This window comes from Crinia signifera, chromosome 5 (genome assembly GCF_055691185.1).
Source record: "Crinia signifera chromosome 5, ASM5569118v1, whole genome shotgun sequence".
Classification (NCBI taxonomy): Eukaryota; Metazoa; Chordata; class Amphibia; order Anura; family Myobatrachidae; genus Crinia; species Crinia signifera.
In genome coordinates, this window is record NC_139221.1 from 111,573,386 (window position 1) to 111,594,672 (window position 21,287).

General features: G+C 41.3%; 1 protein-coding gene across 1 annotated transcript in view; it reads right to left on the reverse strand.

Annotated features, from left to right (window-relative positions):
* Positions 1 to 11,736: 11,736 nt before the first annotated feature.
* E2F3 (E2F transcription factor 3) overlaps positions 11,737 to 21,287 on the reverse strand; it is a 32,394-nt gene continuing 22,843 nt past the window's right edge. The window contains exons 3-7 of the mRNA XM_083187849.1: positions 18,994 to 19,213; positions 18,443 to 18,604; positions 17,493 to 17,607; positions 15,030 to 15,165; positions 11,737 to 12,372 (exon numbers count right to left, since the gene is read on the reverse strand). Coding sequence (XP_083043975.1) covers positions 12,116 to 12,372; positions 15,030 to 15,165; positions 17,493 to 17,607; positions 18,443 to 18,604; positions 18,994 to 19,213 — 890 coding nt within the window. The 3' untranslated portion in view covers positions 11,737 to 12,115. The remainder of the gene's footprint in view (positions 12,373 to 15,029; positions 15,166 to 17,492; positions 17,608 to 18,442; positions 18,605 to 18,993; positions 19,214 to 21,287) is intronic.

A 21,287-nucleotide genomic window follows, 5' to 3' on the forward strand; every position in this document is an offset into this window, starting at 1 on the left:
GGTGCCCAGGACGTGTACCTAACCAATCTGTGGTACTACGACCAATTAAAATTCGTCCTAGAACAGGATCCAGAGCGCCCATCAAGAATGCTTTTGGTCGAGGAGGTGCCAACAGATGACACAGAAGATAATGGGGATAATTCAGCCAGTGATTTGGTAAGTTGTCTGCAACTAAAGGCCACAATTCACAGCTTTATTAGTGTAGGCACTCCTCCTGCCATGGCACTGCACCAACACCATTAAAATATCCCAAGTACTGCTCGCGGACAGCTTTAGCCCGTGCACTCCCTGTCTCATGGAGGGCAGGTGCTCCAACAGAGGCAATATTGGACACTTCATCTGCTTGATTGGGATCATCGACCATGCTGATGGCAGTTTGTTGTTGCATTGCTTTGCGTCGCAAGTAGTTGTGCAACACACAACATGCCAGCACAACCCAGTCGATTTTATCAATCCGCAAGTTAATTGCCGTGTGTAGCACACGGAAGCGGTTGCTCAGAATCCCAAAAGTGTTCTCAACAACACGCCTAGCCCTCGACAGTCTATAATTAAAGATTCGCTGTTGAGGTGTCAGCCCCCTTTGAGCATATGGCTTCAACAGATGTTCGTGTAGAGCAAATGCTTCATCAGCCACAAACACATAATTTAAGCCATGTTTGGTATCAGGCACAGTTGGCAACCTTAGCCTATTAGACATCATGCGCTCGTAAAACTCAGTTCTTTTAAAGGATCCCCCATCCGAAGCGCGTCCATTTTTCCCAACATCCACAAAAATAAATTCATAGTTCGCATTTACCACCGCCATCAGTACAATACTGAAGTATCCTTTATAATTGAAATAATAAGATCCTGAGTGTGCAGGCGGTGTGATGCGAATGTGCTTCCCATCTATTGCTCCCCCGCAGTTTGGAAAGTTCCAACGCCGATCAAACTCGTTGGCAATTAAAGTCCAGTCCTCTGTGCTTGATGGAAACTGTGAACAAAACAAAAAATTCAAAATAGATTAATATAATTTTTGTACTTTCAACAGGCTTCCACACCGGATCTGGAACAACTCGCATCCCCTGTTCTCTCCAGCCCTACCGAAACATCCACAGGCGTCGCCTCCAATGCTGGAAGTGATAGCTCAACTACCAGAAGAAGGTACAGACGTCAGGATGCAACGGCCAAATCGACTACTGATCAAAATGCAGCTCTACTACAGAAAGTAGAGCAAGTTTTAAACAAGGAACCCGATTATTTTGCTAATTTTGCAACTCACGTTGGTGGTGCATTACGCAAGATGGATCCTGACCAACAGGTTGAATTCGAACGAATTGTATATGATTTGCTGTACCGTGGCAGGAACAAACGCCTCAAACCAGAAACAGGTGTTTGCGATTACACTATGCCTCCCCCTATTGTAGGCCACCCAAGGTCATACCTAACCCCTCCAAACATTGGTGAACCTCCATGTGCGGTGCTGAACGCCACGCCTGTTCAGCATGACCCCAGTATAACATACCAAGCCAGTGCTGGAATGGTCGCCTCCAAATTACACATAAGTAGCCCACCCCCCACCTATCCCCGTACAGTGACGCCCACCGGCCCAGAACTGCATGAACCAGGTAGAACATACCAGTCCAATGCAGGAATGGTCACTGCCCCATTCCACATGACTAGCCCACCCACTACCTATCCCCGCACAGTGATGGCCACCGGCCCAGAACTGCATGAACCAGGTAGAACATACCAGTCCAATGCAGGAATGGTCACTGCCCCATTCCACATGACTAGCCCACCCACTACCTATCCCCGCACAGTGATGGCCAGGCCAGAGCAGAATCAACCTCCAACCTCATTTCCCTCCACCTCATTTGACGTCATCTATAGTGCATTGCAGGACTGCAATGATGACGGCAAAAATGTGGTTCAACTGTAACATTTTTGTGGTTTCCACTAATGAATGCCTTCAATATGATACTTCATGGGTCCTGAAACCGCGGCCCTCCTGATGTTGTGAAACTTCAAATCCCAGCATGCCTTGTCACAGTTTTAACACTCCCTTAAAGCAAAACTGTGGCAAGGCATGCTGGGATTTGTAGTTTCACAACATCTGAAGGGCTGCAGTTTGAAGAACCATGTGATACTTGAATACCACCATCCATCTTTGATGAAACATTCAGCTTCCCTTTCCATTGCTGTGTGATGCAGTGCTTGTTGCACTGGTGGTCTCTTTTTTTTTGGGTACTAAATGAACCATGGCTGATGGAAATAGACCCCCCTTTTCATTCACCATGTAGCCAACAATGCATGTACTTTATACTTAAAACTCATGTGACATGTTATATTTTATTCTTGATACTCCAAAAGCAGCAATATGTTTTGCGTAATGTGCACCGGTGTACAAATTAAAATAAAAAAAAAAAAGTGTGGCACCTGAGTATATTGTATGTGTTATTTACGCTTACCTTAAAGTACTGAGACTTCAGGACTTCCACAATAGCCTGGCAAGTTTCAGGGATAATCCTCCCCAATGCCTGAGGTGAGATCAGGGAGCCAAACTTCAGATCAGCCAGGGACCTTCCTGTGGCAAGGTACCTCAGGGTGACGACCAGTCTCTCCTCCGCAGAAATTGCCGCCCTCATATTAGTGCTCTCTTTCTGGATGATCGGAGTGACCAGACGTAGCAATTCCTGAAACGTGTCCTCATCCATTCGCAGAAAATTCCGGTAGTCACAGGGGTGGGTACCTCGGATCTCCACCAGGAGAGACATGTGGGACTGAGTGTCCCTCCTCAGTAGCCACTCCTTGGTCCAACAGGATCTCGGCTGCCTCCTCCTTCGGGCTGGATCCCTACGTTTCAGCATGAGATATGCGTAGCACAATGCAAGCTGGTATTGATAGGAATCCATAATGTGAGCAAAACAGGCCAAAATCACACTTTGCTAACAAAAGCAAAAGCACTGCAGTAGCTGGATAAATCCGGTCTCTCCAACAACAATACTGCTGTGAGGTAGAATGGAGGATGCTTGTCTACCCTGTTAAGTCACACCCATTATTCCGCCCATTATTTATAATTCAAAGGACACTAGATCAATCGTCTGTGTTTTAAGAGAAACGACCAACGATATCGACTCGCTAACGACTGGTCGTTTGCTACAAATCGTTAGGTGAATCGTTTCACTTTGTCATGAAATCGTTGGTTCAGGAGTTCAGACCAAATCGTTAGCGAGATCGAATCGTTGGACACATCTATCCATGTATACCCACCTTATGTCTGCCAAATGTAGTATACAATACTGGAGGTTTCCAAGGAGCAGGGAAAAAACAGAAGAGCAGCTCAATATAACCAAAAAACTTGTTCAACCAAAACAAGTGAGACAATAATATACACAAAAGGGGTAAGGATATATTCAAGCACTGTCTGTATGTATTCTCTTCACTTCTCCCGTTCTCATGGGTCGATATGTGAAAATAAAGAGAAAGAACACAATGTGTGGAACTGTATTTTTCGTTTCAAAACATACAGAGGGAATAGAAGTAGAACATACCACACTCACAGAAGGAGTGTTCTTTTCAAATTTGTAAAGGTATCTTTTTTTGGTGATAGTATAGTATAGCCTTCACCAAATCCACCCTGGTGTCCAATAGAATTAGGTTAGGCGTACATTTTCACTCACACAATCAAGGGGTTGCAATACATATAATGGTTTCTTTTTTAAAGCAAGCGTACCAATAACTCACAATTGGCAGGAATTTTCAAAACACATCTGGGTTTCTTTAGCTTGAAAAAATTATTTTATTGCCAGAACACAAAAAAATTTGTTAAAAAAACTCTGACCATAGGTACACTGGAAAAAAAATCCAAAGGTGGGTGATAGATGTTGAATGGAACTCACACTAGATATACACCAAAAACTCTCCGGATAAGTTTAAAGATGTCGGTGAGTAAACACCCAGTACCTTTGTTTCAATGTCCAACGTAAACACAGAATGGTCCAAAGTTTTAACCCCTTCCCGACATTTGACGTACATTTACGTCATGGTCGGGATGTACTTCCCGACACATGACGTAAATGTACGTCATGACTTTAAACTGTCACCGCGTCTATAGACGCGGTGACAGAGGGACGATGTCTGCTGTCCCTGACAGCAGACATCTTCCCTCATTGCCCAGGGGGGGGGGGCAGCGATGCCCCCCGCAAACGTGAACAGCCAAAAGCAGCGTTTACTGTGTTGTCAAAATTTTGACTCTGCTGCCCCCTAGTGTCCAAAAAAATTAAAGGAGGTTGAAATAATGATGTAATAATAAAGTTTAGATATGGTCTGTTAGTTATTAACTATTTTGAGTGGTATGATTATTTGTCTCACAAGCAGAAAATTTAACATTTTGCAAATTGCAAAATGTTCAATTTTTTTTTACGACATTTTGGTATTTTTCACAAAAAAAAAAAAAAAAAAACTGTATCGACCAAAATTTACCACTAATTTAAAGTACAATGTGTCACGAGAAAACAATCTCAAAATCACTGGGATAAGTAAAAGCAAAAAAAAGTTATCCCCACTTAAGTGATACATGTCAGATTTGAAAAAAAGGGCTCTGTCAGAAAGGCAAAAACAGGCTGCGTCGGTAAGGGGTTAAAAGAGGTTGTGCAAATCCAGCCTAATTTAAACTTATCCGGAGAGTTTTTGGTGTATATCTAGTGTGAGTTCCATTCAACATCTATCACCCACCTTTGGTTTTTTTTTCTAGTGTACCTATGGTCAGAGTGTTTTTTTAACAAATTTTTTTGTGTTCTGGCAATAAAATAATTTTCTCAAGCTAAAGAAACCCAGATGTGTTTTGAAAATTCCTGCCAATTGTGAGTTATTGGTACGCTTGCTTTCAAAAAGAAACCATTATATGTATTGCAACCCCTTGATTGTGTGAGTGAAAATGTACGCCTAACCTAATTCTATTGGACACCAGGGTGGATTTGGTGAAGGCTATACTATCACCAAAAAAAAAAGATACCTTTACGCATTTGAAAAACACACTCCTTCTGTGAGTGTGGTATGTTCTACTTCTATTCCCTCTGTATGTTTTGAAACGAAAAATACAGTTCCACACATTGTGTTCTTTCTCTTTATTTTCACATATCGACCCATGAGAACGGGAGAAGTGAAGAGAATACATACAGACAGCGCTTGAATATATCCTTACCCCTTTTGTGTATGTCTGCCAAATAACTAAACTATTTGAAGTATCACAGATGTTTATTAAGGAGTTACCTTACCTCAAAATTTGGACCGCTAAAAAGGTATCTCACAAATCTAAAATAAATTTGTATGCCTTACGACAAAACCCTTGCCTCTTGATAAATCCACCCTGTGAGCATTAAGGAGACTGGTGTGAACCCCGGAGAGTTGGCACACTGTTCGTGCAGATTTCCAACTGGACCCGGACAGCCTCTGCAGCTGGATAGCTACCATTGCAGTGGTAGCCAACCATGGTCCTCGAGAGCTACAAAACAGTTCACATTTTCCAGACAACCTAGCTGCTGCACAGATGCACTCATTATTAGCAGACACATTTTCAAAGAGCCACAGGTGGAGCTAATTACTTCACTTGTGATTCTGGGCCTTATGCTAGTTCACTGACAAAATCCTTCTTAGCTGGACAAAACCATGTGCACTGCAGGGGGGCAGATGTAAAATGTGCAGAGAATTAGATTTGGGCGAGTTAGTGTTTCTGTGCAGGGTAAATACTAAATAATTTATTTTTACACTGCAATATAGATCTCACTGAAGTAAAACCCCACCCAAATCTAATTCTCTCTGCACAAGTTGCATCTGCCCCCCTGCAGTGCACATGGTTTTGTCCAGCTAAGAAGGATTTTAATCAGAAAGAGCAAACTAGAATAAGGCCACCTGTGAGGAGATCTGGAAAACATTAACTGTTGGTAGCTCTCTAGGACTGGAGTTGGCTACCCCAGGACTATTGCATTACGGGTAAACTGTCCTCTGGCCACTGCAGTAAGCGGCTGGGTACTAGCGAGCGCATAGCCACCTGCAAAGCTGTGCAGACACGGACGTGTGCACCGCGTGTCTGGGGATGACTGAAGGCTCCATCATACACACTTGAGCTGCATAGCCATCTAGAAACAGCAAAGATTGTGTAGCTTATAACAAATATCCACAATCATCAGAAGACTTGAAGACAGAAGAAAAAACGGTATTTAAGTTAATGGTAGTATAACCAGTTTTAAAAGTGATCTGGAACATACAAAGCAGCAGTGATCAATAACAGCTAGTACATTGGGCACATTAAATGTAATGAGGAACAAGTGCTGGTACACTTCATAAAACCAAATAAAAAGATTGTCCTGGCCTTCAAGAGAAAGGTTTTTTTTCTTTTATTCACATTCTCTTTGTAACAGAAGTGCCTACTAAACAAGGAAATACTGGAAGGCAATAAACACTTTTTGCTGACACGAAAAAAAGAGACCGTTAAAACAGGTAAAAAAAAAAAAAACACGAAAAAAGAAAAATGAACTCCACATAACCATAAATCCGTAACTTCTGTTTTAAATTTCTTGTGTTGATCATGTATGCGGTAGAACAGTAAATCAAAAGACATCTTCATGATTTTTTCGTACACTATAAAAGAGCGTTATGGCAATTTTGGTTGTGGTAGCCATCTATACCTTTGGTAAGCACCTCAAATAATTTGGATGTCTTGGATCTATTTAAACCTACCATTTTAATTGTTCAAAAAAAGTGCATTGTGGCCGTAACACGAAACTTAAGGCAAAGATATTTAGTTTGGATTTTAGATTCAGGAGAATGTTACCTTAGGGTCCGAATTCCTGGGAATCCCTAAACCTGATATTAAATAAACTGGATAAAGACGAAACAATTAGGAAACAAATTGAAAAATCTATATTTAATAAACTATTTGTCAGTCTAGATATTTGGCAGAATTAGTTTAGATACTCGCAAATAAAAACATTTAACAAAAATATAAGATGGGTGGTTTAACTGACAAGTTACCTTTTATCAACATAAATTCAACTTATGTATTACACTCTTTATATACTTAAAATATTTGTACATTCATTCTTAATTTAACACTGCAACAGAATAAAACCAATTAAAAGACTGTATTACAAGCAAGTCTTTTTTAAGCCACACTTCAAAATTACAAGGACAAGATGAACTAATTTCAAGTTTTTCCTTTAAATAAAAAATTGGGAATTTACTTTATTTACACCTAAAAACATACAATACTGTACTAATTTGCAGAAAAAGGTACAGTATGCAACTGTAGTATACACATTTAATATGTAATATTTTAGCAACAATTCCTGGAAAACAACAGATTACAGCTCATTCCCAGAAGCCAGACGCCATGTGCTAATTTAGCAATTTATGACCATTTGCATCCAACAAACCTACCAGTGACCCATGAAATATTGTTGAAAAACACTTTTTGCACACAATATAGGTAGAGTTGTATCCTTCGTATATAGATATGTTCAAATATTACACAAACATCAGCATGTGACATTAGCTAAACAGTAGCAATGATACGAGACATGCCTTTATTATCACCAGTTCTACAAATGAACTAAAAAAAAAAAAAAACATAACAAAACCACAACCACTAATTTACGTAAGAACCTATAATTCATATTAATATTTTTCTTTTCTACATTACTTTGTCTCATTAATCCAAAAACACAAACTAAATTCTGGTTTCCCCAGTAAAATTCTATTTTTGAAGTTTTTCTATAACATACACACAATTCACAAGCTCACAGGAATTCCATGCCACAAGATCATAATGTTAAAAATCGAAAACCAAGATTGCTAATAAAAACACACTTGATTAATCCCTTTAAGAAAATTTCCAGTCTGTGGGGTCAATCATATTAAACTTGGATGGGTGTGATGTGCCGCTGCCAGTGTTTTAACGCCAACAACAGCACTCTATTGTGCACCCTTTGCAGGGCTTTGGGACAGCAAATCACTTGTGATTGTTCACACATGCCATATTATTGCATCAGATGGGATTAGCCCCCTTGCACAGATGTGCAAGGGAGCCAATGCAATGCACGTCTCTATACGTAACATGCCATCTCCAGGTGAATCTAATTGAAATTGTTAAAATTCATTCAAATAGAGTGAATGGGATGCAAGCACATTCTAATTATAAAAATGTGGCATGCTTACATTCAGTGAGCGACTTGCTGTATCTGCAAAAAAAAAAAAAAAAAAGGTGGTTTCTTCTTGCAGTATCAGCCTCAGTTGCAAACTGGGAAGCATAAGACTTGAAGGGCTATTGAATGTGTAAGGCTAGATGTAACTGGACACATCTGTATGTACTCTGTAAGGAGGTTATAAAAGCTGCATACATTTATACTTTTTTTTTTACAGCAAACTAATTACTGAAATATGTTGCTCACTAAGGACATAGGGCCTTATTCTGATCGGTGCGGCCGGATCCGAATATGCGGCCAGGACCGTGCGTGCGAAACCCCGCCTTCCATACGGATCGCCAACTCCGTCCGTACGCGGTAAGAAGCTGGCCGAACGTGTATTTTTCATGGAATACGCCTCCTCCATCTCAGGGAACCTCCCCCATCCACCAACTCCCGCAACCTCAGACCACACGGACATTTTTCCGTGCAAAAGCAGGGATCTGGGCGGGCGGCTGACATCCGGCGATGTCATATGTCCGCCCCCTACACGTGCGTCACGGCCGCATTACCATACGTACGCCCAGCGTTTGCATGAACACGCCCATGAAACGCGGGGCGTCTGCATATGGTAATGAGCCCAAATAGCCCTTCACGCCCCTCTTCACCCCGTTCGTAGTGTTCACATTTCATGCGGGATTTGGCCGTACGCCCCGCTCGCACATGCGCAGAGACGCCTCTGCACATGCGCAGACACAAAACATCGTGGCACGAACGCACGCGGATATTACCGCACCAACCAGAATAAGGGCCATAGTTCTAACTACTAGAGTTGTAAAAATAAAGGAGACTATAGGTAATGCATGCGTTTACTCTGCACTTCGGACTGCAAAACTGAATTTCCATGCATTGAGTTGAGAGAAAAGTACAATGAAGATCGCCAACTGCTGCAAGTCCCAGCTACACCGGTGTTTAACCCTTTGAGTGCCAACATCTGTTCTGTGCGAAATATCCGCAAAAAATACCAGTGTTAAATTTGTTATATAAATGTAAATAAGAAAAAATTATTTCCTACAGAAGGTAAAAATTACAGGTCATTATGATAAATAGAAATGTTTGACCAACGGAACACAATTTCAATAAAAACTTGAGGTACTTTTGTAGTTACACAGCGCCAGTATGGCGCCGTGCTTCTGAGTCCACTTGCGGGGCTCGTTTCGCTCGCCCACGCTGCAGGCTCGGTGGCTCGCCACGATATTTAAAATCAACTCCATGCCAACATGGATAGTGGAGGTATGAACTATCCATGTTGGCATGGAGTTAAGTTACTTTTTTTTTAACAGTTTGTGGCGAGCGTAGAACCCGGAAGTAGCACGGAGCCATGCTGGCGCCGTGAAACTACACAAGTACCCAACTTGATTGAAAAAATGTCACACCTATTTTAACAAATTCACTTGGCACTCAAAAGGTTAAGAGGTCTTTACATAAATACTTCTGCTCCTAGCCATTTTAACAGAAACAGGATTACCGAACCAGATTACTTCAGCACAAATCCAGTAACATGATCAAGCGCTCAAATCATCAACTGCTACTGATTTAATGTTACTATTGAATACAGTCAATGGCATTAACATATTGAATACAGTCAATGGCATTAACATAACACCAGCTGATAATGCAGTTTGTATGTGTCCTTCATTTCATAAGACAATAAGAACAAATTGATGGACACAGAAAGTCACTATCACTTAATAGAGCACTATTTATAAAACTACATTTTCATACATAAGAAAACCTTTGGCAACTTAATAGAAGACACTCTGCATGCATTCAGGGGGAACGGTCACAATGCAATTCACCTATAAAGCATTAATCTATAAAAAGAGCATGCAGTAAGTCTCTGGATGTGAAGGCATAGGTAGTCACAATCTGACTGGCTGTACAGCGTAATCTTGGACTAGAATTCTTGTGAAATGTCAAGGCACAGAACTGTATATAAGGGGAGTTGCACACCAATGTAGTAAACAAGTTCACTATCTTCACAAACTTCAATCTACAGCAACAACTTTTAGGAAGGAAGCACCATGACTGTAGCTTACAGAATTTCTTCCCAGGAACACTAGCAGTGTTGCAGCTGACCTGTGTCCACTTTCAGAGGACAACATCGCTGCCATGAGGGCTATCTTTGAGATGGAATCCATGTTTCCTGTTTATCAGTTAGGAGAAGGCTCGACATCTCATCAGGATTCAGCCTCATGTGCCACGAAACTTGGCTAGTTGACTGGAGAGTAGAAAATATGCTGACTGGGTTTGACAACCCGATCAACCCACAAAGTCAGCGCAGTTGTTTCCAGATGAAGGTGTACCACCACAGACTTTTCAACATGGAGCCCAGTAGTTCTCAACCTTGGTCCTCAAGTACCCCCAACAGTGCATGTTTTCCATGTCTCAACACAGAATGACAAGGGAATTAAATTCCACCTGTGTACCTTAAAATGTGTGAGTAACGAGTGCACCTGCTGGGTGATCTAAAAAACATGAACTGTTGGAGGTACTTGAGGACAGCGGTTAAGAGCCACTGGCCAAGCTGATCAAAACTGGTCTTGAAGCTAACCGTACCACTTGTGTAGTAGCGCAATGCCACAAGTCGTGGAAGCCTTTCCCAGGAGCTGTCCAAGATCTTTTTTTGTGGTGCTATAATGCAGTGGTTCTCAAACCCTATCTTAAAGACCCCACACACACAGTTTACATTTTCCAGGCTAGCTGACATGTGCACCCATAACTTACTGACCCATTTTAAAACATCCACAGGAGTTCATTATTTCACCTGTGATTCTGTGAGGACCAACTTTGAGAACATGTGCTATAACGCATAAGCCTACAGGTCCAGCAATGTGGTGGAATTTTTAGAGCTATGGCAATCTCCATACAGTACAGGCCTATCCCCTGCAACTTTTCAGTATTCTAAAAACAAAGCTCAAGATGTGGATTAGATTTTAGGCACTGAAAAGATGTAGCGGAGTCCTTCAAACAAACCAGCTTCGGATTGAACCAGCAGCTTCAACAAGTGGTTTGAGCGCATGCAACTTTGCATACACTCCTAAGGCGAATGTCGTGTTCACTATGCATGTAAATAGAAAACATTTTGTGCATCAGGGAAATAAAAGTATTGCATACACCTCATAATGTTCAAACTATTCTTGTTCGATTAGAGACCACATTACGCCAACAAGACAAGTCAAAGACTTCCTGTGGGGAATCTTCTGTGGTAAACATTTTAATTTGTCCACATATAAATAGTAAGGCGTTGGCACCACATAGAACTAGTTTACACGACTAGATTTACTACCTTAAACAAACTGTAGTACAAGCATTTTACTCCTAGCACACAATACAACAGGCACTTCAAGCTCCAAATTGTCATTTCTTTTAAAGCCATTCGACATCTGGAAATTCACACCCCCATACAAGGTCTCCCTAAATGTACCAAGCCATTTCATTACACATCTTTGGGCACTTCCAATTCTTTGTTCGACTAAAAAACACAAAAAATAAAATAAAAGCACACAGCATATGCAAAATGATAGTTCATATTTATTGTGGTTTGTCCACAAGGATTGGGGAGAACGTACAGGAAGGCACAGACTGACTTCACTAGGACAAGTATTACCGATTTAGATACCAAGAAAGGTAAACCGATTCAAGTCACTCATGTGTGCCTTCAGCAATACCAGTGCATCATCATCCTAACTCTGTAAATTTGCATAGCCTCTATTATTGAACTGAATAAATGCACTTTATGCAGCCATTGCTGCATTTGTAAATTCATGCCTTCAATAAAGAAAAAAAAGGAGTAGCAGTTAAGGTGTCAAGTAGGTGATGTCAGACAGTGGCTCTGGTTCCATTTGTATTTAGTACAAAACAAACCATGGTTTAAGATATGAAAGTTGCAATCAGCTGCACATGAAGTCATCTAATGAAGGCATTTTCTCTAAGTCATATGCATCAAATAGATCACTGATGCCCTCCTCTTCACCAAGGCTTAACAAATAATCCTCATGAATGAAGGGAGGAAGCAAGTTCACAAACGGACCGTCAAGATTTAAAGGTATCTGATCCTCTGTTTGCTGCAGAAGATTGGTTGGCGTTGTTAAAGGAGAAATAGTTTCCACTGCGCAGTTTACTTTTTCTTTTTTAGGAGACAGCAACTCTGTACGAGAAAAAAAACAAAAAAAAAACATCAGAGAAAACAAAATTGGTAAGAAAAGGCAGCCAAGGCCAATGTAGTCGGTTAATCTAGTTATACCTAACTAATGAATATTTAGAAAACACTACCAATAACCGTTATCTTCCCAAGGCTGAAGAAAGGTTTTGATGGAACTACCACATAACAAAAGGCTAATGTTGCACCAAACCTCTATTGTATATCTCTAGGACCAGTGCTAGCCAACCCTAGCCCTCAAGAGCTACCAACAGTTCACATTTTCCAGACAACCTAGCTGCTGCACAGCTGCACTCATTAATCACTGACACATTTTAAAAGATACACAGATGGAGCTAATTAGCTCACTTGTGATTCTGTGAGGAGACCTGCAAAACATGCACTGTTGGTAGCTCTCGAGGACTAGGGTTGGCTACCCCAGCCCTAGACCATGGGTTTTCAAACTGCGGCCCTCCAGATGTTGTAGAACTACACGTACCAGCATGCCCTGACAGTTTTGTAATGCTCTTATAGGAAAAAATTTGGCAATGCATGTTGGAATAAGTAGTTTCACAACATCTGGAGGGCCACAGTTTGAAGACCCATGCTCTAGACTGAGAGTGATTGAGCAATTGTGTGTGCTTGAATTGAGTTGCATTTCACACACACGACTCTGCATTGACATCACTGTTCCATCATTATGATGGAGTGTTAGTGTAACTATAATAAAAACCAGCCGGTAAGTGGTTTCTGTCGCCCTCTACACACAAGCCAATCCCCGCTGATGCAGATATTAGCAGCAGCAGGGGCCAGTCAAGTGCATACACATTTTTTTTTTAATTCTGGTGTTTCAGTGGCTGTTGGATTATAACCACTTAAAAATTAATGGCATCTTATTGAATCAATGAGTCCCAATGTTATTTGGGGATATTTAAAATCATAATGAGCAGTAGCAAAGACTTCAAGACAATTCTGTAGCAATCAGCTCTTGTTACTTCATGCCTTTTTCATAAACATTTTTAGGACAGACCTTCAAGCTCTGTACATTATCCCACATGAGGCAGTGCTGATATTACACACCTACTGTGGTAAACTTGGGTTTCAGCTCAATCCGCTAATATAGTCTCCTTTATTTTACATATATTCTTTTTGGTATTTACTAGAAAAAGATATGTATATTTTGGGACTGGCACTAAAAATCTGAACACTTGTGGGGTCCAATAACAAACGCATAAAGCATTTTTAATGTCTATTATTAGAACTGAATACACAATTGGTGCAATAGAGTACAACTCCTTCACCTCCTTGCGCAGCTGCCCTGTCTGACTTACACTTATCAGGGATCACCTTCCCCCAAACAAAATTCTGTGTTATACAATTCCGTTTGGATATAGTGATGCGGATGATCCTGGGTGTCTCAATAGTTTCCCATGAGAATATTCATATGAAGTAGCATGGAAAAAATGGAAACAATATACTTGGTATCAGAATTCATACAATATGACAACACGGAAGAAGTCCTTCAAGTGAATCACTCTAAAGCCCCGTACACACAGGGGAGATGTATTGCTCAGCCATATATGGCTAGCAATATATGGCTCAGTTTCTCCTTTTCATCAGCAACCAGAGATGGTCGCTGATGAAAGGGAACCTCTGCCGGCAGTGCCGCAGAGGTAACCAGCTGGTCACAGGAGCAAGCTCCTGCGACCAGCGATCATAAGGGGGCTGGAAACGGGAGCGCGAACCCGGCGATTTATCACCGGGGCAAACTCTCATCACTGGCAATATGGTCGCCTGTGACCATATTTCCGGCGATTTCAGCCCCTATTGCCCCCGTGTGTACACCGCATTAGGAAAGAAGTGTTTTGATAATGTCCTTTCACCGTCAGGTAAATAAAACAGTGTCGTATCGAGAACTCACATAAGTTAGGTGCAGAACCCACATATAAATGGTATCTTTAGACTAGGAAATGTCATACTCCTCTCACAGTATAGACAAGTAGATCTTTCTTATAAAAAGGTATCTTTAAAGAAATTCCAATGGGGAGTGTACCCCAACTCACTGTAGGAAATTAAGTGTGACTCATCAAGGTATCTGGGTGTGGATATATCCGGATTGTCCACATATATGTTAAGGTCCAGGGTGTATCAGTCCTAACAGGCAAGGGGTCAGGTACCTCCACAGCTTACCAACGCGTTTCAATCCACAAGGACCTTTGTCAACATTATATGTGGGTTCTTCACCTCACTTATGTGAGTTTTCGGTACGACACCGTTTTATTTAACCGACGGTGAAAGGACATCTATCACACTAACATCTAACACTTCTTTCCTAAGAGTGATTCACTTTAAGGACTTTTTCAGTGTTGTCATATTGTATGAATTCTGATACCAAGTATATCGTTTTTATTTTTTCCATGCTCCTCCATATGAATATTCTCATGGGAAACTATTGAGACACCCAGGATCATCCGCATCACTATATCCAAATGGAAGGGAAGTGACGTATATATTTTTTGTTACCATTCATGAGCGCCTTGTAGACTCCATTTATAATTATACATTACTGAATACACAATTGCAATGTCTAAATTTAGATTTTCAATTGAGATTCTTTCTGCACCCCATTCCCAAGATGTGTAGAAGAGGCAGATATGAGTTCTTACCTTTGGAGGATGGCTTTGAAATATTGCCATTGTGATCTGGATTATTTTGCTTCATTGGACTATAAGATTCACTCTCTTCTGGGCACAAATAAACTTCAATAGCTCCTTGACTGCTGGACAAGTGTATTTGTAAACTCTGCAAACACCACAACCACAAAATTAGACATATCAGAATTACAATTTTCCCCATTTGTTTAGACCTATAGAAACCATACCAAAAGATATTAACTTGAAAACTTTAACAATGTGGCTGTAATGTTGGCCACAGCTTGATTATTAAAGATTCTAAATTTAAATGAGAATAAGTCCCCAAATAGCGTGGGATGTCACATTCTTCTACTGCAGCCCTGTGGGTCTTTACACCAAGAAGGTCCACAAAGGTGTAAATATCCAAGACTGTGCACAGATGGTTCTATCAAAATGAAGTACAAATTAAGTCATATATTTAAGCATGGGTATCTAACACCTGGACTATTGACCACTTACAGAGCAAAATGTAGTATTTTTCAAAAATTAACTTATGCAAATATCCATTTAAACCCAATTCAGAATATTTAAACCATATTTACTGTATTGAGAAATCTGGCTATTTGTGTAAGTAACCATTCACAAAATGTGATTAAGAAAACAAAATGACAATGTTTAGATTTAACAAAGGAAAGTTTATATTCAGCAAACTTTACTGTATAAAATTTCCTCTCCCCAGTTCCACTTTTCACAGTAGTACATACAACAGTACAGGTTGGATGTTCCTGGCGTTCACGAATCACTTCTGCCTAATGCTGCCCATACATATGTGCGATCAGATGCGATGGGACATCGCAATGTGATGTCCCATTGCATCAAGTGGTGCCCAGTGCAGCACCCGATGTCGCATGCCATCCTGCGATGGACATCGGGTGCTGGAGGGGTGGTGTGTCGGCGGGACCGGAGCTGGGGACTATATCGGTGGAGCTTTCAGGCGGCGGGACTTGTCAGCAGCAGTTGACTTTGAAACACTGGGATGGCCCTCTGATTGGCTGAGGCCGTTGAGAGAGAGCGCTCTCAGCCAATCATCGGCCTCACATTCAGCTGATTGGCTGAGAGAACTCTCATCTGCTGGTCCCGCCGCCTAAAAGCTCCACAACCGCCATGCCTCCCCTGCTGCTGCAGAGTACCTCCGGTCCCCAGCATTAAGGTGCCGGATCGCCGCCAGCACTCTGGTACCCATCCCAGCCCCACTCCCTGAACCCGCTGCTGATTGTATTCGAGCTATCACATGTGGTTAAAAACCACGAGATTGGTCATGCAATTCGATAAATGTGCAGCTCATAATATCTATCGATGCGACATTCGATGGCGTGCCTGTGCATCGCGTCAAATGGCAGCTTAAAAAGCATGCAAACATTCGATTTATCGGCCAGACATGGCCGAAATCGAATGATTGCATTCGATATCTCACATACATATGGGCAGCATAAGGACAGAGACTGGAGGACAAGATAATCTTCTTACAGCCTTGAGAGGCTGATCTGGTCATTGTGGCCATGGGGAAGACATGGTTTCATTACTCGGTTAGTGTCCAGGCTGTAGGAAGAGAATACTCCTGCAGCCATGGCTAGGGAGAGGAAGAGGATACTGGGAGCAAAGCCATAAGTCTAGGAAGTATGGTCAGGAAGTGTGAATTCAGCTGCTGCTGGAAGATCAGCTTTGGTCTTTAATAGAAAACTGTTTTTTTTTTTTATAAATTAGGTCTCATCTGCAATAACTTTCCACTAAAGCAAACTTCGTAAGGCTTAGAAGAGCTTGGGCTGACGAAGATTATTTGAATACATACTTTATGCTTAAATTCATTATATAAAGCTTTACTAAAAATTAGTAACCGCTCAAGAAGCCTCTACAGTAGGGGTGGCCAAACCGGTCCTCGTTTTCCTGGTTACCTAACTGGTGCACAGCTGTAATCATTAGTAACTGTCATATTTTCAAACATGCTGCATTCATCCCTACTATAGAGTCACAGGTTGCCTGGAAAACATGCACCGTTGGTAGATCTAGGACAGGTTTGGCCACCACTGCTCTACAGTTTCCGAAAACCCATTAAACTACACCTACCGAAGAGAAAATTTATGGTTTGAAATAAGGTTGCTAATTTAAGAATATATTTATAGATGAACCAATTTTATATTTGGGTGGGGGTATTAACTTTGTCCTTGGGGAGAGGTTCATTTGGTGGGGCGGTCCAGGACTATTGGATGCAGAGGAACCACGATTAAAGGGTGCTGCTTATACTACTACAGTATATGACTAGTATTGCTAGAATGGAAGGCCCCTGCAGGGCTATGGTACAGCCCTCTCCTTTCTACATCACAGGATTTCCTTATCAAATGAAGAAGCCATGAACAGTTAATCAACCATCTCCAGATGCCGGACAGCTGGGCCCATCTCATACAGTTACATACAAACAAAACAGCAGGAACCTCATACCTCAACTGGGTCAGGCACTTCAAGTCTAGTTTCTGGAGGAGCTCTCACCACTATAACAGTTTGGTCCTTAAGGCCACTGATTTTTCGTATATCCTGATAGGTTACATAGGCTAACGTGAGCAAAGTTAAGGACATTTCATTGCAATCCAACAGGACCATATTTATTACTAGTAAGCCAGCTCGAAGCAAAAGCTTTGATAGTTTCCTCTGAGAGAAAATGTAGTTTCACTTGCTGCCAACAGAATGCAGTGTTTGAGACATACATACACATTTGATGCAATAAAAAGGATGGCTCTGGACTAAGTTTTAAACAAGTACCCCTTTAACTCTAAATGCTGAAATACGTACCACAACCAAAAAGGTGGAAGGGGGTTCCCCGCATAAATACCTTGAAAGGCCAGAAGTTAAAACCTAAACCAGTTACCCTTTTAAAGGGTATATGAGACCTCAAAATCCCATACATGTATCCTATTCTAGTAATGGTGAAACCAGAACTAGTCACTTGCCCAAAAACAGCACAAGCGTTAAACTCCTGAACTTCCATGAACATTACAACTGGCAAGTACAAAGACCTGCTCACTTAAAATACTGCACGGTCCACACTTGGAAATTTATAAAATCAAGTCCCTTATTTGTGACAAGCCAGTACAGTAGTACCAGCAACAATTCATGTATGTTTTTATGGACAATAGCTTGTGCATTTCATGATTGGGACCAAAAACATTTACGACTGGTGGGCTAGGTGTGCTGCGTACTTCCCAGCAACATACATCCAATCATGTGTAACACATGAGAGCTTGTAAGGGCAAGATAAGCACCATAAAGCTGTCTGCACCATCAAAGCCATGGTCACATGATTTATAACAAACCATTGCAGCATAAAGAAACGGGAACGGGCCCATTAAGAAGTAGACCAGAAGTGTTATGAAACATTTTTCCACAAAGGATATCTTTGGTTTTCTGAATCTTCAGTTAGAAGTTTCAGGTCTAAGGTACAGTTCTTTATCAGCTCATCCAGTTTTTTCTCTTCCTGGCTGAGCTCTGAAAGTTCCTTGGATAGTCCTTGACACCGTGCCATGTTGCTGCATCCATCATCAGGCAAGGTGCAGCCCCTAAAACAACAAGCTAAGTTATTTTCTGGAAACTAGTATATGCTGTGAAAAGTTGACAATACTTTTCAAATAAAACTCCACCTTAAAGTTCTACAAGTAAAGAGTACATTTACAAAATACATCACATCCACTGTGCACACCACTTGTGAACGTTTGAGCATTGCCACCAATTTATAATCATTCTGGCCAATGATCCATGAGGCACTACGTAAAGGTTTGGAGGCCATGAAGCACTACGTAAAGGTTTGGAGGCCATGAGGCACAAAACTAAAATCCCCCCAATATAAAAGGCAGCATTCATAACAGGATTTTGGGAGTGGAAAATAAATAGTTTAAAAAGCCTCATTACAGACATAAAAATTGCTGAATGAAGTGTTTAAAATACTTACATCCACTGGATATTATTTTTTGATTTCTTTTTAATGAGATGAATGCCTTCCAATACATTTGTAATGTCATAAATTCTTCTTTTCTGCACCTTGAGGACCTCAGCAGCTTTGTTAAGGTCCACTACACCGTCCGAAGACTGGCTAAGTAGTTGAATAAATTTCTTTGTTAAAAGACCAAGTGAGGTGTCATAACGAGTTTTTTCCATCGGAGACTTTGGAGCTAAAGCAGAAAAAAAAAAAAAAAGGGGTTAAACATTTCCTGAGTCTATAAACCTTGCAACCAATAGTGAAAACACCAGTGTAATTAGTTTCCATTATTGGTTAAGGTCAGTTTGAGATTTACACAAGTAAATAGTTAATCGTGCTAATTAAAATTGCTCAATAACATTCAGGAACATAAAAGAGAAAATATTGAGCATTTTAATAGACCATATGGAGAATACACCAGTTTTAACAGTAGTAATTTGTTCTTGGAACTACAATAAATCCAGCGACATAAGAACTTCCGGTGGCATTGGCCTTAACATTACAGGAAATCACAGCTATTCCGTATCGAGAAGTAGGTCATTAAAAACCATCCTTGCATCCATTTGCAATTTATGCTCAAAGCCTTTTCTACCATTTTTGAGCAGTTTAGCCCTGCAGTAAGTGTTCTGCTGTGTTTCAACTTTGACAGCAGAACACAGGAATAGCTGAAAGATAAATGCAAGGAATCTTGAGAATTGCACTGTAAAATGCAAAGAATGAATCTCACATAGGCCAGGTAAACACTAAAAAGAAGTGTATTCTGGCCGAAATCAGTCAGTCACCTGTGCAATCAGAATGCTATATTTTGTTCATGGCTGCAGTCAGCGGCATTAAGACAGCTGGCATAGATAGGACAGAAGCAGTAGTGGTTACAACCTACCTGATATGCACGAAAGGTCAGCCCAGACTAACAGTAAAAGTTGTTGCTTAAATATTTGTACATTAAAAATTACACTTCCAATGCAAGTGATAGAATTAATAAGTAAAAGTTAGAGGGAAATGCCAACACAAAAAGTACAGATTCTTCTTATCTGTTAATACGCTTTCCTCTACTTCACCATGGCAGCCAACATATGGGTTTTCTCCCTATAGGTAGATATCTGGAAAGGAAAGAAAGTCGAATTATACTCACCGATAATTCCTTTTTCTTCCTAGAGATCCCATGACAGCCATAACACTGGGATGTTTCCCTTCCCCCATAGATCCGACAGTCTAGGACCGCCCACCTTGGGTATAACAGCCTCCTCCTTCACCTTAGTGTCTTTGAATGTCTCCGTAATCCTGGAGAAAAAAACACAATAATAACACGGGAGGGCAATAAGTGGCTGCCATGGGATCTCTAGGAAGAAAAAGGAATTATCGGTGAGTATAATTCGACTCTTTCTTCTACGATCCCCATGGCAGCCATAACACTGGGACATACCCAAGTAAAACACACGGGAGGGAATAGCTGCATGAAATATTTAATATGGCGAAGCCAGTCAAACGGACATAGCTCCTTGCAGAACATGGTTCCCAAAGTGGGCAGTAGATACATTAAGTGCGTAATGGTTAGAGAAAGTATGAACCGAGGACCAGGTAGCAGCCCTACAGATCTCTGTAATAGATGCCTTCGCCTTATTCGCCCATGATGTGGAGACTGCCCGAGTGGAGTGTGCCTGGACGATAGGGGGCGCCACTGTTTTCCTTCTTGTAGGCAAATAGGATAACCTCTCTTATCCATCTTGAGATAGTTTGCTTAACTGGTGCTCCTCCTTTCTTTATTCCAAGTATGAACCGAGGACCAGGTAGCAGCCCTACAGATCTCTGTAATAGATGCCTTCGCCTTATTCGCCCATGATGTGGAGACTGCCCGAGTGGAGTGTGCCTGGACGATAGGGGGCGCCACTGTTTTCCTTCTTGTAGGCAAATAGGATAACCTCTCTTATCCATCTTGAGATAGTTTGCTTAACTGGTGCTCCTCCTTTCTTTATTCCAAGTATGAACCGAGGACCAGGTAGCAGCCCTACAGATCTCTGTAATAGATGCCTTCGCCTTATTCGCCCATGATGTGGAGACTGCCCGAGTGGAGTGTGCCTGGACGATAGGGGGCGCCACTGTTTTCCTTCTTGTAGGCAAATAGGATAACCTCTCTTATCCATCTTGAGATAGTTTGCTTAACTGGTGCTCCTCCTTTCTTTATTCCTTCTGTAATTACGAATAGATGCTTAGTGGATCTCAAGGTCTTGGTTCTTTCCAGATATATAGAGATGGCTCTCACCAGATCT